The following is a 16,903-nucleotide window of genomic DNA, read 5'->3' as shown; positions in this document are numbered from 1 at the left end:
CACACAGTGCACCGCGGCCTAGGCGTCCTGAGCTGATCAACACACACACAGTGCACCGCGGCCTAGGCGTCCTGAGCTGATCAACGCACACACAGTGCACCGCGGCCTAGGCATCCTGAGCTGATCAACGCAGTGCACCGCGGCCTAGGCGTCCTGAGCTGATCAACGCAGTGCACCCAGGCCTAGGCGTCCTGAGCTGATCAACGCAGTGCACCCAGGCCTAGGCGTCCTGAGCTGATCAATGCACACACAGTGCACCAACACATCACGCAGCGCCCCTTAAAATGTACAATTGTTAGCTGCCGATACAGGAAGAGTCCTGAGACACGATCCAACGGGCTCTGTGGGCAACAAGGACCTGCGGTCTCACTCGACGTAGCGTGCTGTGTGTGGCTGGTACTCCTAGGCAAGCACACGCCACTGTGTGCACGCGACTGGGGGGACCGGGGCCTCAGACGCGACAGAGGCCGAAGCCGGGCCAGCTGGGCTGCGGCGCTGCGGATGCCGTCCCCCCCGCCGTGCCGACACCCTGCCGTGCCGTCCCCCCGCCGTGCCGTCCCCCCGCGATGCTGTCCTCTCACAACGCGGTCCTCTCTCGTGTGCGCGGGGCGCCCAGCCCTGGCTCCCCCGGGAGCACACAGGGGGCGACGGCTCGGGGCCGGGGCCCTGGCCCTGCCGCTGCGGGCTCTGCAGGGGCCCCAGGCCTGGCGAGCCTCACGGGTCCTCTCTACAGGGGACCGGGGAGCCCACGGGGCTGTCGCCATGGCTGACCTTCCTCCTCTCCACCCACGGTGACTGCACAGGGTCACCCTGTGCTCACCGAGTCTCCCTCCCGCCCCGCCCTCCTTCCCCATCTCCCTCCCTAGGCGGTGCCCACGCCACTCTCCCAGCTCCGAGGTCGGTGCCCGTCTAGAGGGACGCTGTGCGGGGCGGCGTGGAGGGGAGGAGGCCGCGGGGCGGTCAGCTCCCACCCCCGGGTGGGGCCGTGCCGTCTGCTTTCTCTCCTGCACGGTGGGCCGGGGCGCGCTGTGTCTCCGGCTCGCGGTGAAGGTCGGAGGAAACGCGCAGGGGCTGTGGCCCAGCCCCCAGTGGGGCCTCAGGCATGGCGGTTTCTTAGCCCTGCACGGGCCAGGCCCCCGCTGCCGGATCTTCCCAGAGAACACGCCCAGCAGCAGGGCCCAGGTGAGTCCCAGAAGGGGCAGGGCCTCCGGGTCTGGCTCAGGGAGGCACGGGATCAGGAGAGGGGCCGGCCTGGCTGCCCAAGCGCTGACTCCCGTGAACCAGAGCCACGGCTCCGCCCCCCCCGCGTCCGTACCCCAGGCCAGGCCATCCCAGAGAAGAGGCCGGTGCGGCGGGGGCCACCGTCAGCTCAGCGTGGAGCAGGGGCTGGAGAGCAGTTCTTCCGAGGGAGGCAGACGCCGACAGCACGGGCTCCGCGCCCACAGATGCTGCAGCTATTCTGGGAGGCCGTTCCCAGAGCGCCAGCCTGCCCCGCGCTGGCCCTGAGTCACGGGGACTCCCGGGATTCCCCCGCGAGGCGGCATCTGCGTGTTCTGTGCCAGGGCGAGCCCGGGACGCCAGTCCTCAGCCCGGCAGGCAGCTCCTGCCCCTGCCACCCGGCACTGCCAGGCCAGCGGCGGCCATGACACCCACATCTCAGACTGCTGAGGGCGCAGGCACCCCAGGAGGGGGCAGGGCAGGGGTCCAGCCTCTTGGTGAGCCTGACGTGAGGCCTGGAGGATGAGGGAAACCACGAGGGGCCCAGGGAGAGCTGGAGCAGCCGTCCTGCCGGCACGAGGCGTGGGAGGGATCAGCCGAGTCCCCATCCCGCCAGGGGAGCTCGCGGGGCCAGAGGGGACCCAGCCGGGCCGTCAGCCTCGCCCCAGGCGGGTGAGCTGCCGGGAGCAGGCGGGTGTGGCCCCATTACCGCCCTGAGGACCACTCCTCCCCCCCTCCTCAGGACCACTGTGGGCACCACGTCCCAGCAGCTGCTGCCCTCCAGGCTCCTGAGCCACTTCCGGATCAGCTAGCACTCCCAGCACCCCAACCTCCTGCCTGGGCCGCCGCAGATGTTTCCGGAAGCCCCGACTTCCATCCCATCCCTTATGCCGTCCCAGGGAGGCTGGCTCACCCAGCCTTGTGATGAACTTGGACCCTGGTTCCCAACACCGTCAGAACAACAGCCAAGACACGACTGCCATCCAGGCCCGCGTGGTGCGGGCGAGCCCACGGTCACCGTCCAGCCCCGCGTGGTGCGGGCGAGCCCACGGTCACCGTCCAGCCCCGCGTGGTGCGGGCGAGCCCACGGTCACCGTCCAGCCCCACGTGGTGCGGGCGAGCCCACGGTCACCGTCCAGCTCCGCGTGGCGTGGGCGAGCCCACGGTCACCGTCCAGCCCCGCGTGGTGCGGGCGAGCCCACGGTCACCGTCCAGCTCCGCGTGGCGCGGGCGAGCCCACGGTCACCGTCCAGCTCCGCGTGGCGTGGGCGAGCCCACGGTCACCGTCCAGCTCCGCGTGGTGCAGGCGAGCCCACGGCCACTGACCCCGCGTGGTGCAGGCGAGCCCACGGCCACTGACCCCGCGTGGTGCCGGCGAGCCCTCGGCCGCCACCCTGCTCTGCACCGGGGCGTCCTCGGTGGCCTGCCGCCCCCCCTTGGGCAGAGCCGGCCTGCCAACCCCACTCCACCCCTCACCCCACATGCCACACTCCCCAGCCCCTCTGGGGTAAAACATGTAAAATATGAACGCACTGTCTGATGTGCAGCGCGAGGCAAGGAGTGAAGTCTTGATGAGGTAGTGCATACTTCATGTGTTGGTGTGCAGACACGACTGGTAGTGCGCATTTCATGTGTTGGTGTGCAGACACGACTGGTAGTGCGCATTTCATGTGTTGGTGTGCAGACACGACTGGTAGTGCGCACTTCATGTGTTGGTGTGCAGACACGACTGCGTTGGGCGGTGCGGTGAAGGCCCACGGTGCACGCCTGTGGGGGGACTCACCAGGGCACACCGCGTGCGTGCGCCCGGCCCCGCGGTGCTTGCCAGTCACCGGGCTCCCGAGACGCTGCCGCGGGGCAGCAGTTCCCCAACCCAGGGGAGTCTCAGTGAAGTTCTGGACAGATCGGGCTGCCCCTCCCGCTTCCAGGGCAGCTCCATCCCGGGAAAACGCAACTGGCGATGGCATCCCGCCCGAGTCCTCTGTGTGCTCGTTAGGATGCGCTCGGCGCCGAGGCCCGGGCTGGGAGGGGCAGGCGTGGCCCCCAGAGCACCTGTGCCAAGCGGGGGGCGGCGAGCCTGGCCAAGGAGCGGCCCCCTCTGCAGGACACCCCCCCACCCCGGGCCAATCTGGAAACACAAGGAAAGCAAGGGCCCTGCGCCCCTCTCCCCCTCCCCACCCCCCACCCCACCCCCCCCACCGACGTGCCCTGTCCTGAAGGCCCCAGGCCCCAGGCCGCCCTGCCAAGCTGGGGGTGCAAGGCTCCGCAGGCCCCGTCCGCCATTTGTCAGAGCAGCAGCTCCTCCGTGTGCCCCGCCTGCGGGCCTGTGGCAAGGACCGAAGGTTGGCGCGATCCAAGTGTGCTGTCCAAGCCACTGCCCCCAGCACCTCCCAGGGCTCTGACCCAGCACCCGGCGGGGCGAGGCTCTGCGCTGTCCTCGAAGGCTTCGGTCTGCCCGGTCCATTCCCTGGAGTCCGCAGTCCGCTCCGTCGGGGAGCGGCATGCACAGCCCTCGCCCTGTCAGCACGGCTCTGCGGACCACGCAGGCCCCGCGCAGGCCCCGCGCAGGACCGGGGGCCCCTCGGGCTGGCGGCCGTGGTGGGCCTTTCCTCCCCCCCGTCTCTGCACCCGGCACCTGGGGCCACACGCTGCGCAGGCCTGAGCCACCCCCACCCCCCCAGCCTGTGCCCCGCACCCCAGGAGACACGCAGGGCGCGGCTGCCGCGTCTCCGTGTTCTCTGAGGAGCACGTGGAAAGGCTTCCCTGTGGACGCAGCTTTGGACCCACGCGGGGCACCAGGCGGGACCTGCAGGCATCCTTAGGGCGGTGGAGTGACGGGCAAGCGCGACGTCCCCGCCTCCACGGCCAGGCCCCGCTCAGTCAGGACGCTCAGCCGCGGAAAGCTCACTGACAGGGCCAGCAGCTCCTCACCCTCAGCCCCCGCCAAGCCCTCACCACGCCCTCCCCCCTCCCGTCCCCCCCACCTCTCACCTCAGCCCTCACCACGCCCTCACCCCTCCCGTCCCCCCCACCTCTCACCTCAGCCCTCACCACGCCCTCCCCCCTCCCGTCCCCTCCACCTCTCACCTCAGCCCTCCGCCCCCCATGTGGTTCTGCTCTGGAATTTCTCAGCCCCTCCCTCGTGGCTGCTGCCACCGCTTCCTCCGCGTTGCCAGCCTCGCTCGCTCCACTGGTGACCACATTGCCAGTGGGCAACCAAAGTCCTCTCGTGGCTCCTGGGCGGCGGCTGCAGTACCCGGGGCAGCAGGGGAAGCCGGGTCACCGCTGCGCCCAGCAGCTCGGTTAGGTGAACCCGGGGCCTCCGTGTCTCCACCACGGAGGGGGGCTCGTGCGGGACTCGGCAACCCCCGGCCCGCGGTGAGGGGGTGCAAGGACCAAGGCCGGGCCCCCAGCCCGCAGCCCCGAGATGACGCGCTGCACCTGGAAAGCACCGGCTCCATCGCAGAGCGGCAAGCCATCCCCTGGGCTCGCTGACCCTCCAGAAACAGAGTTCTGTTGTGAACACTGTGCTCCCTAACCTGAGAAAGTGCACACACGCACACACACGCACACACATGCACACACATGCATGCACACACACGCACGCGCACACCCACACGCACACCCATGCACGCACGCGCATCCCTCACCCCATCTACCCCATGGCCGTGCCCCTGCCCCCTGCCCCCTGCGGTTGCATGCTGGACCCCAGCTCCCTCCCGGCCCCTCTGCCCCGGCCCCAGCCTGTCCCCAAGAACAGCTCACACCCTCCTCAAATTCCCCAGCTCTCACGGCGGACACAGCACGGGGCGGGGGGGAGGGGGGGGGGTGCGGTCAGGACCTTCGTGTTCCGCAGCCTGAGCCACCCGCAGCCCTTTCTGCATGGAGAACAAAACAAAATGTACAGAAGAGCTGAGGATCACTTAACGAACGTGCTCACTCGCTAAGAGCCGATCCCGAGGGAGGCTACCGAGCCTTCATCAGCTGCACACTGTGCCCAGAACAAAGAACTCCCCGCGGGGGCTTGGAGAGGAGGCTCGCGCACCCTCAGAGCGCCTGCCCGTGCCCAGGAAAACACAGACAGCCCCACCCCCAGCCGGCCCAGGGCACCGGTGGCCACCGCGGCCTCCTCTAGGCCCCACACCGAGGCCCTCCGGTGCGGACGGCTGGAGCGTGCCCAGACGCAGCCCCTCTGGGAGCCTTGCGCGGGGCGTGGGGCGCGGGCACAGGGCGGGTGCCCCTTGTCTCTGTGTCCTGACGGCAGGACAGCCCAAAGGCGTGCGGCGGCGACCAGCGCCGGGACCCACGCGGCCGGCCCGCGCTCCAGCCCTGTACATTCGCTCTCAGGGCCTCATCCGCGCCCGCAGACACTCCCCATCATCTCCTGTGCCCGCCCCGCGCAGGTGCGGGCGTCCTTTGCTCCAGACACCTGCAGGGCCGCCTGGGGGCGGCAGGCACCCCAACTGGTGCCAGCCTAATGGAGGCAAACTCAAAGCCAGGCCGAGGGAACCAGGAGACCTCCCGTCCGGGGGGCTCCACCGCAGCCGTCTCCGCCCTCTGCACCTGCCCTGCTCCTCAGCTGGCTTCTCCCCTCCATGGCCCTGGCTAGTGCTCTAACTTCTCCCCAACAACCACTTCTCTCTCCTCTAAACGGGACGTGGCGACACCCCTGGGTCAGGGTCACTGAGTGCATGACGTAGATGGGGACAGGTAGTCTCAGATCACAGCCTAGGGTCAGCACTTAAAAGTTACAGCCCAGCCATGGTGGGGCGTACTTGTGATCCAATCCTAGCACTCAAAGGATGGTGAGTTCGAGGCCAGCCTGGGCTATGTAGCAAGACTCTGCCAAAACATAGAAACGACCCCTGTCCTTGTGTCTGGACGTCCTGTGCGGTGTCACCTGCGGGCACAGCTCTGGTCCCTACTCAGCCCACCCAGGCACCGGCTTCAAGGCCAGCCGAACGTCCACACCGAGGGCGTGCGCCTCCCGACGCCCGCGCGAAAGCTCCTCCCGCCCTCCCGCGGTGCCCAGGCCGAGCCAGCGCCAGGCCCGGGGCTCGGGGGGCAGTGAACGCCGGTGCAGCCCCGAGCACCGCAGGTGGAACGCCACGAGACCGGAAGTCAACCAACAGGGCGCGGTGAGAACACCGGGGGTGCTGGGGGGAGGCGGTGGCGCGCGGCGGCATGGCGACCGGAGAGGAGCGCGAAGTCCAGGGGGAGGGCCCAGCCCAGACAAAGGGGCCTCCCGGGGGCCGTCCTCTGTGTCTAAGTCAACCTGGTGACCCATGTCCAGGGGCCGGTATGTTCTAGTCCAAGGTACACAGTCACGCTCCCGTGCCCGAGGGGCACACCAGCCGCAGGGCCCGCCATGTTGGTGCCGTGGATTTGGAAATCGGGGCTCTTCTCGTGGCTGTCCCAGCCACTGCCGGGGCTGACCCCACGGGCCCTGTCCCCAGCGCCTCGGAGGGCCCGTGGTGAGGCCGTGGAGTCGGTTCCCTTCCCATTCAACGCGCCAGGGAACTGGGTTTGATTATCAAGTAGACGAGCCTTTCCCGTGGACGCCCAAAGGCGGGGACGCACGAGCCTTGCGGTGCGCAGAGCAGGTGCTGTCCCGGGGACGTTTCCTGGCTTATAGGTAAAGTGTCACTCACACGGTGCCGTGGGCGCTCACTTGTGTATCACCTATGGCTTCTTTCGGGGTACAACGCTCACACTGACTAGGAGCGGCAGAGAACGAATGCGGGGCGCTGGCTCCTTCACAGCCCGGTCGGGGTCACGAGGGAGCAGGTGTGCTCCCCCACCGCGCACGCGCGCGCAGAGAGGCTGCGGAGCCCCGGCCGGGCGCACGCGCGCACCGCTGCTCACCGTGCTGTCCCGAGGTGCCCACCATACCCCCCCCCCCGCCGAGGACCGTGCTCCTGAGCCCCGAGGACCGTGAGAAGCCCGCTCTGGAGGGCGCCCCTCGCCCCAGGCAGGGCTCAGAGCGGAAGCGATGCATGCCAGCCAACCCGACTTCCCCAAGGAAGCACCGCGGCCATGCGGACAGGGAGCCCGAGGCCCCGGCGACGGTGGGACACAGGGTCAGGCGGGTGGGAAGGGCCCCGGAAAGAGCATTCCGCAAAGAGAACATGCCTGCAACTTCACACAAGGAAACAAGGACTCGGCCGTGTTTGGGCGAAGGACAGGCATGGCCTGGACATAATTCCCCTCTAGACAGACCTTGGGGGGCATGGGGGGGGTGACCAGATACAGAGGCGCCTAGATGAAGTGCGATGGCCCAGAAAGCCTCCGTCCTGCCAGGTGGGCGGTGCCACCAGGGCTCACTGAGATGGGCTGCAAAGGCTGGGCCCGTGGGACCCCCACAGCCCGCCTCGCCCACCCCCACCCGCAGGACCCCCTGCAGGGCCCCCCACTGCGAGCACCCGCCCACAGCGGCGCCCTGCTCTCTGGGTGGGGAACGGAGGCTCCTCCGCGCCACGCAGAGGTCCGCCCCCGAGCGCCACCCGCGCGCCCTCTCCGCCCTGCGCCACGCACGCCACGCGGCTTTCCCCCACCCCCACCCTGCCACGGCCCTCGCCGCCTGCTCAGACACCGTCCCCCGGGGGGGAGGGAGGAGAGGAGGGAGGCGGGCGGGGCTCGAGCGGCTCCCGAGAGCCTTCAGCGGCCCCCCCAGCTCTGGCTGCGCGCCCTGGCGGGAGAGGGGAGCTGAGGGTGAGCGGGCGCCGCCGGGCCGGAGCCCTGCCGCGTGGCCCCGCCCGCCCGCCCGCCCGCCTGCCCGCCCGCGACCCTCACCGCGCGCGTCGGAGCCGTCGCGGGCATGGAGGGCGCTCCTGGCACGGAGGGCGGCGCCACCCCAAGGCCTGGCACAGCTGCAACAAGTGGGTGACACGAGGCCCGCCACTGCCAGTGTGCTGGCTGCGGACACACAGCACAGCGGGGCGCTGCCCGAGCCCCCTCCCCCCGGGTCCCCACACTCAGCACAGCGGGGCGCTGCCCAACCCCCCCCCCCCGGGTCCCCACACTCAGCACAGCGGGGCGCTGCCCGAGCCCCCCCCCCCGGGTCCCCACACTCAGCACAGCGGGGCGCTGCCCGAGCCCCCCCCCGGGTCCCCACACTCAGCACAGCGGGGCGCTGCCCGAGCCCCCCCCCCCGGGTCCCCACACTCAGCACAGCGGGGCGCTGCCCAACCCCCCCCCCCCGGGTCCCCACACTCAGCACAGCGGGGCGCTGCCCGAGCCCCCCCCCGGGTCCCCCCACACAGCACAGCGGGGCGCTGCCCGAGCCCCCCCCCCCGTCCCCACACTCAGCACAGCGGGGCGCTGCCCGAGCCCCCCCCCGGGTCCCCACACTCAGCACAGCGGGGCGCTGCCCGAGCCCCCCCCCCCCGGGTCCCCACACTCAGCACAGCGGGGCGCTGCCCGAGCCCCCCCCCCCGGGTCCCCACACTCAGCACAGCGGGGCGCTGCCCGAGCCCCCCCCCCCGTCCCCACACTCAGCACAGCGGGGCGCTGCCCGACCCCCCCCCCCGTCCCCACACTCAGCACAGCGGGGCGCTGCCCAACCCCCCCCCCGTCCCCACACTCAGCACAGCGGGGCGCTGCCCAACCCCCCCCCCGTCCCCACACTCAGCACAGCGGGGCGCTGCCCGAGCCCCCCCCCGTCCCCACACTCAGCACAGCGGGGCGCTGCCCGAGCCCCCCCCCGTCCCCACACTCAGCACAGCGGGGCGCTGCCCAACCCCCCCCCCGTCCCCACACTCAGCACAGCGGGGCGCTGCCCAACCCCCCCCCCGTCCCCACACTCAGCACAGCGGGGCGCTGCCCAACCCCCCCCCCCCGGGTCCCCACACTCAGCACAGCGGGGCGCTGCCCAACCCCCCCCCCCCGGGTCCCCACACTCAGCACAGCGGGGCGCTGCCCAACCCCCCCCCCCGTCCCCACACTCAGCACAGCGGGCGCTGCCCAACCCCCCCCCCCCGGGTCCCCACACTCAGCACAGCGGGCGCTGCCCGACCCCCCCCCCCGTCCCCACACTCAGCACAGCGGGGCGCTGCCCGAGCCCCCCCCACCCCCGGTCCCCACACTCAGCACAGCGGGGCGCTGCCCGCCCCCCCCCCCGTCCCTCCACTCAGCACAGCGGGGCGCTGCCCGAGCCCCCCCCGTCCCCACACTCAGCACAGCGGGGCGCTGCCCGAGCCCCCCCCCGGGTCCCCCCACACAGCACAGCGGGGCGCTGCCCGACCCCCCCCCCCCGGGTCCCCACACTCAGCACAGCGGGGCGCTGCCCAACCCCCCCCCCGTCCCCACACTCAGCACAGCGGGGCGCTGCCCAACCCCCCCCCCCGGGTCCCCACACTCAGCACAGCGGGGCGCTGCCCGAGCCCCCCCCGGGTCCCCACACTCAGCACAGCGGGCGCTGCCCAACCCCCCCCCCCCGGGTCCCCACACTCAGCACAGCGGGGCGCTGCCCGAGCCCCCCCCACCCCCGGTCCCCACACTCAGCACAGCGGGGCGCTGCCCGAGACCCCCCCCCCCGTCCCCACACTCAGCACAGCGGGGCGCTGCCCAACCCCCCCCCCCCGGGTCCCCACACTCAGCACAGCGGGGCGCTGCCCGAGCCCCCCCCACCCCCGGTCCCACACTCAGCACAGCGGGGCGCTGCCCGCCCCCCCCCCGTCCCTCCACTCAGCACAGCGGGGCGCTGCCCGAGCCCCCCGTCCCAACACACAGCGGGTCAGCTGAGCGCCCACTTACTTTGAGAGCTTCATCTCAATCTGCTGCCGGATCTCCTGCCTCTCCTCGTCCGTCCTCCGGGGAAGATGTTCCGGTCCTCCAGCTCCTGTTTGCTGGGCCGGTTCCTCAGCTTCACCGCCAGCAGCTCCTTCTTGCATTTCCGCGGCAGCGTGCCTGGAGACCCACAGGGGAGGAGCAGGGGTCAGCACGGCCTCGGCGGCCCGGGGAGAGGCGCGAGGGATGGGACGAAGCCCGCCTCCGGCGTGGCCCGGCGTGGCCCGGCCAGAGCCTCCCCGCCATCACCCGGACCTGACCTCTCCCCCACTGGTCCAGTCACCCCGTCCCCCGCTGGTCCAGTCACCCCGTCCCCCACTGGACAGCCGTTCTCCCCGCGCCCGGGAGAGGCGCAGACCTGGGTCCTTGTGGACTCCTAGGGCTAAGCAGGAGGGACACGCCTGTGCCCAGAAGGTGGAAGGCACTGGAGCGACATATCGGAGTTATTCTGAAGGGCAGGCACCATCAATAACACCCGGGACAGCGGGGGTCACGAGGACTGGAAACCCGCCGTCTGGCCGGCCGCCAGAGGCTCGCCAGTCACTCAGTGAACAGCACCCAGGGGGCGGGAGGCCCAGCCGGCGCTGGGTCTCATGGCCCGGGTTTGCTCTTGGGCTTTTCACGGGCCCCAGACCAGTGGGTTGAAATCAGAGCGTGGGAAGGCTCTTAGGCCGTGGGATGGGTTTACTGAAGGGCAGACATGGAGCAGGGGAGGTGGCTCCAGCCTGTGATTCTAGCCACTTGGATGGCAGGGACTGAGGATCTGGGTTCGAGGCCTGGTCAGGCATAAAGACGGTTGAGGGACTCCCTGTCAACCAGTGGCTGGGTGTGGTGGTGCGCGCCTGCCGTCCCGGCCCGGAGGGGAGCACAGGGGTGTGAGCCTGCCCTCCTTACTGACCCGCGTCCCTGCGTCGGTGACTTGCCGTATACCAGGCGTGAGGTCAGACCTCGCTTGGAACATAACCAATGAAAACGGGGGGAGGCATGGCCCCTCGGCCTTGGGTTCACACGTCCCTACCACCTGAAAGGAGCAGGAGAGCAGAATCCAAAGCTGCGTGCAGGCGGGGGCGTCGGTCAGACCCCCGGGCGGCGGCTCGAGCGGGACGCGTCCTGCGGGTGGTGGCTTCGCTTCGGGCGACGCGCAGCCCGACTCGGGCAGAGGTCGGAGCCCTGGGAGAGCCCGAGTCACCCAACAAAGCCACTGCTTCCACACAGACCAAAAGGGCTCCCCAGGGAAACCAAGTCCGTTCCCCCCGGGGACACAAACCAGGAAGACAGGCCCCACAGGGTGACACACGGGGTGAGAGAAGCGGAATTCCGCGGGGGCCCAAGTTCCTGGGGTGAGCGTGTCGTGTTCCTCAGGGGGAGAAGGAAAGGGTGGCTGCGAATCCCCTGAGCCAGGCCTCTGGACGGCGTGGGTGACACAGCCCGGAGGCGGTCCGCGCATTCCACGGGGGTCGCTACAGCACGTGTGCCCCGGTGGCGGTCACGCATTCAGGAGCCCCCCCCCGCCCCCCCGCCAATGCTGAGGGCCCCGCACGCAGCCCAGGAAGCAAAGACGACCGTTTTCCGGGAACCCTCGAGGGCTCAAGCATCAACCCCGCTGAGTGTGGCTCAACCTTTTACCCTGTGATGAAGCAAGTGCTCACCACCTACACAGACACGGCCAAGCACACTGGCTGTGAGCTGAGAAAGGGCTTCCTGCTGGGAGATTGCTAGGTGTGCATGAGAAGTTATTCTGCACAACCCATTTGTGTTGACAAACAATTCTCATCTGCTATTAACCCAGCCTCCAGGGCCCCGCCTACGGTGCAGAGTAGGGCTGCAGGAAGGAGGTCTGGGCAGTCTTCACTGGAAGTCCTTCACCAATGACCAAAATTTGCTACTTAAAAGTCAATAAAGGAAACTTCCAGAAAACTAGCCTATATTGAAGACATCATGGATTTGAGAAATACCTGTTTATCTGATTGATAAAATTAATCTGATGGAGCACCCCCAGGTGAGCAGGAAGAAAACAGTGGGCTGAGGAAATGAGGCCCATCTCCTAGGACTCCCAAGCATGCTTGAATCCTCTTCCTGTCCTTTGATTCAGAGATCCCTCTTCTAGGAGGGAATAAATTTGTGGGATGAGAACATACAGAACACATAAAAGGATGCTACTCAAGTCTTATTTTTGGAAGAAACAAAAGCCAACACAAGCAAACAATAAAAGAGCACTGTGTTAAATGACTGTACGTTCGTTCAACCTGAATATGTGTTAACCAGTTGAAAGTGGGAGTACAGCCGTGGATGGCTATTCGATAGGGAGAGGCAGGACGGTCCTGAGGCCGGGTCCGGCACAGTGAGGGAGACCCTACCTGAAAGACAAAACATCAGCAACACCCAGACGGCTGGGGCAGGCTCCCGCAGCAGAGCGGTCGTCTGGCACACCTGAGGCCCCGAGTTTAACCCCAGTATTGGAAAAAAAAAACGGGGGGTGAGTGCAAAAAGATAAATCATAATATACTACTAAAGAAAAGAAGTTATAGAAAGAAAAGTCATACCATTATGGGTATGTATCCAATATTATTTGTAACTGTGTGCATTTTTATTATAAATTGGTATGGAAAACCAAAACATGATGGGAGGGCCCGGCCTGCGAGTGAACACGCATGAACTGCCGCCGCCCCCTGGAGGGCCCGGCCTGCGTGCACACCGCCACCCGCCCCCCCAGACCGCATCCAGGTCCCCCAGATGCCGAGCTGAGCGCACAGATGGTCCTGCCTCACCGAGGGGAAATAATTTTAGCACTGGAGTGAACGCTACTCTAGTTCTATCTAAGAAAACTGAAGAGCAAGCCAGACTGTGCTTATTTAGAGTACTTCCAAGTAACCTAACTGCTTCCCAGAATAAAACCCAAGGGTATTTATAGGAATAGAGAAGTATCCAGAGACCTAGAAATGAATTCACAATGGGTGTCCTCCAATCAAAAATTACCATGGCTACGCGGAAGCAAGGGGAAGCACTATGAATTTCAAGCATGGCCAAGACAACGGTGTGTAGGTCACCATTGTCACAGTCAGCGATAGAGAGAGGAGGCTCAACAGCATCCAGAGACAGACAGACAAAAGACAGTCTGTGTGGACACACAGCAGATGCCACACCCGAGATAACCCAAGTAAGGACACCGCGGAGATCCCCAACTCCACTGGAAGGAAGAAAACCCAGACAACTCATACCGCCACTTGGCTGAGTATCCTTCAAGAGGAAAGTAAATACTTTCTAGGCATAAAAAGCTGCAAGAATTAATCACTGCTACATAATGAGAGAGGACAAACGCAATCCTTCAGGCAGAAGGAACGTGACAGCAGATGGAAGCTGAGCCTGAGCGGAGGAGACGGGCTGGGGGAATGAATGGCTGCGCAGCGCAACGCACGTACACGCATGGGCCTCGTGGTGACTCAACTCTGTTCCAGGAGAAAGGACTTTATCAATAAGAGCAGCCACAGGGCGGGGCGGAGTGCGGGCATTAGCCTGCAAGTGACGCCGTATGGTTAGCTGAGGGGAGAAGGCAAGGAAATAAAGACCTGCCACTAAAAACACCAACATGAGGGGTTAGAGTCCGCAACGCAACCGAGGAGATAAAATGCAGGAACAAAATGTGCCCAACCCAAAAGAAGACAGGAAAAGAGAAAAAGAGAAGCAAAAATCAGGTGGCACAAAGGAAAACAAGCGACCAGCTGGCTGACTCGAACCTAACAGAACCAATCGCATTCATGTAAATAGTGGGAATGCCCTGGTTACAGCGGGCATCTGCAGAAGGGATGGAAAGGCAAGATGAGCTGACCCGGTGCCTGCCGAGCTTGCACGCTAAGTGCAGAGGCACATGGAGATGAACAGCGGGATCTGGACCACTCTCCGGCTCATCGCTGGGAGTTGCGGAGGTTTGCGGAGGTCGGAGGAGGCAGATCGCACAGCAAAGGACCTTCTCAGGGACCAGGCAGGGTCAGGATCGTCCCATGCCGTGGTGACAGGGAGGCACAGGAAAAGCCTGAAGAGGGGGAGACAATACAAAAATCCACCATGGCGGCTGGGAGCTGTAAAACTCCTCTCACAATAATTCATAGAAGAGGTGGGCAGGAATCCATGGGGACAGAGCACAGCGCATCGAGGTGACCCCAAGTGTGTGGTACACTCTCGGCCCCCAGAGTTCTACGTACTAAGATGGATCCGATTCTGGGCCACTGAGTTTGTCTCTCTCAATTGCGAAGGACTCGGTTCATATGAAACATGCTCTCTGACTAGAGTGGAAGTAAATTGGAATCAAAAGCCAGGAGAATCTCCAGAAAAATACCCCAATACTTGGAAACTAAATAAGAAATGTCTTAAAAACCCATAGTTCCAAGAAGAAACCAAAAGGGAAACTACAAAGCTTTTTGAAGCAAATGGAATTATAGTATGTCATAATTGTTAAGGGGGAATTTTATAGCATTGAATGCCTGTGTTAAAAAAGAAGAAACATCTCCAATGACATTACAGTCCATTTTAAGAAAGTAGGAAAGGAAGAATAAAGCAAACCACAAATAGCAGAGAAAAAAATAAGATCAGACCAGGAAGTAAAAAATAAAATAACTGAAACTAAAAGCTAGTTCTAACAGTAAAACTGATAAAAACTCTAGACAGACTGATAAAGAGGAGGGCGGAGAGGAGGGGAAGAGAGGGAGGGTGGGAGGGAGGGAGGGAGGGAGGGAGGGAAGGAGCAAAGGAGGAGGGGAGGAAGGGAATGGTACCAGATAATATAAAAGTGACATCCACATCATCTAATTATAGATAGTCAAAAGATATAAGGGAATATTCCAAACTGCTTTATGCCAATAAATTTGATAATTTAGTCAAAATGGAAACATTCCTTGGAAAAATACAAGCTATTAAAACTCCCTCACAATTACTTTTATAAAACATTTAAAGACTAAAAGATAAAAGTATTATACAAAAAAAATCAGAAAATTGCAAAGAAAGGGATACTTTTAAAACTCATTCAGTAAAGCCAAAAGTTGCTCTGAAAACCAAGTAAGGAAATACATTTTAGGAACATAACACCTAAGACCCAAACCTCTCAAGAATACTGATGTAAAAATCTTTTAAAGAGTAGCAAAGATTCCAATTATTTAGAAAGACTGTATTATGTTACAATCAAGTGGATACTATCTCATAAAAGCAAGATTATCATCCATAAAGCAATTGATGTAAGTCAACAAATTTCTAAACTACTTTTTAAAAAGAGGAAAGAAAAACCACCAGATTACTTCAACACACAGGAAAGCATGTAACAACATCGAATATTCATTATCGATTAAGGGGGGGGTAACACAACTCATAGAAAGAAGGAAACTTCCTGAGCCAGGTGAAGTTCTTTGAAAACCCATGGGCTGTTGATGACGGAGGAGTCCTCCCCTACCATCAGGAATGAGACAAGGATTTCCAGCCTCACCAGTTCTGTGAAGCGTCACACCAGAAGGCCAGAAAGGAGTAAGCAGAGAGATCTAGCTTGGGAAAAAAAGGCGGCGGGGGGGTGGTGGGAATCTTTATGGGCAAGTAACATGATCATTTATGTAAGACACCCAGTAGGATCTACAACAGCACTGCTGGAACGAACCAGGAGGTCAAGAAGGTTGTAGAATAGAGTATCTTATTCCTGGTTAAGAATCAGCTGCATTCCCATATACCACAAATAGCCATACACCAAAATAACCAATGCTAATACACAGATCAGATACCCCAACAGGAAACACTTAAGACAGGTTTCAGACACGAAATATTTGTGCACTGACAACTACACAACATTTTCCGAGGAATTTTTTTAATAAACAAAACAAATGAAGAATATGGCAAGTCCATAAGGCAGAGTGCTGAATATTATTCACACTCGAATTCTCCCCCAAAACCAATCTGTAGATTCAGTTGAGATTCCAACCAATGTGTAATACGTGTATATGTTTGTGCATACGTGTCTATGTTTGTGCATGTGTGTTGGCGTTGCACGTAGAGGGCATACGTGTGAGAATAGGCAGTATGTGCTGTATACACGTACATGTATATAGGTAGAAACGGATAAGTTAACTATAAAAATGGATACGCAAGTGCAAAGGACCTATTAACCAGAAAATCTGAAAAGAAAACAAAACTGAAGAACTAATACAACCTGGCTTCAGAATGTATTATAAAGCCACAGTAATTCACACAGCATGGCACTGGTTAAGAGAGACGCTATGGGCCAGTGATGAGAAGAAGAAGTCCAGGACGGGGCCACCCGTGTGTGGATAATTTCTGACCCAAGTATTTCAGTGGAAAAAAAGTATTCTTGTCTTTTCAACACATGGCACCGGGCTTTGGTTCACAACGTACACCGCGCATAATTGACTAAAAGCAATTCACAGACACAAATGGAGGGCTAAACATGCAAAGCTCGGGGTGAAAACACAGCCAGCACCTTGTGACGCGGGGCCACCATTTCTTAGACACAAAGCCCGGCGCCCGCGCGGCGCTGGGCGGGGCTGGAGGGCGGCGCTGGGCGGGGCTGTGGGGCGGGGCTGCAGGGCGGGGCTGCGCTGGGCGGGGCTGCAGGGCGGGGCTGCAGGGCGGGCTGGGCGGGGCTGCAGGGCGGGGCTGCAGGGCGGGCTGGGCGGGGCTGCAGGGCGGGGCTGCAGGGCGGGGCTGCAGGGCGGGCTGGGCGGGGGCTGCAGGGCGGGGCTGCAGGGCGGGGCTGCAGGGCGGGCTGGGCGGGGCTGCAGGGCGGGCTGGGTGGGGCTGCAGGGCAGGGCTACGCTGGGCGGGGCTGCGGGGGTGGCGCTGGGCGGGGCTGCAGGGCGGGCTGCGGGGCGATGCTGCAGGGCGGGGCTACGCTGGGCGGGGCTGCGGG

At 63.5% G+C, this 16,903-nt stretch overlaps 1 protein-coding gene across 1 annotated transcript in view; it reads right to left on the bottom strand.

The window, feature by feature from the left end:
* Phactr3 (phosphatase and actin regulator 3) overlaps window positions 1-16,903 on the bottom strand; it is a 118,161-nt gene that overhangs the window by 14,408 nt on the left and 86,850 nt on the right. The window contains 2 exon segments of the mRNA XM_048349682.1: window positions 9,973-10,030; window positions 10,033-10,125. Coding sequence (XP_048205639.1) covers window positions 9,973-10,030; window positions 10,033-10,125 — 151 coding nt within the window.

The sequence above is a fragment of the Perognathus longimembris genome, chromosome 6 (assembly GCF_023159225.1).
Source record: "Perognathus longimembris pacificus isolate PPM17 chromosome 6, ASM2315922v1, whole genome shotgun sequence".
Lineage (NCBI taxonomy): Eukaryota > Metazoa > Chordata > Mammalia > Rodentia > Heteromyidae > Perognathus > Perognathus longimembris.
Note: the sequence above shows the minus strand (reverse complement) of the source record. Positions and strands in the feature narration are given on the sequence as shown.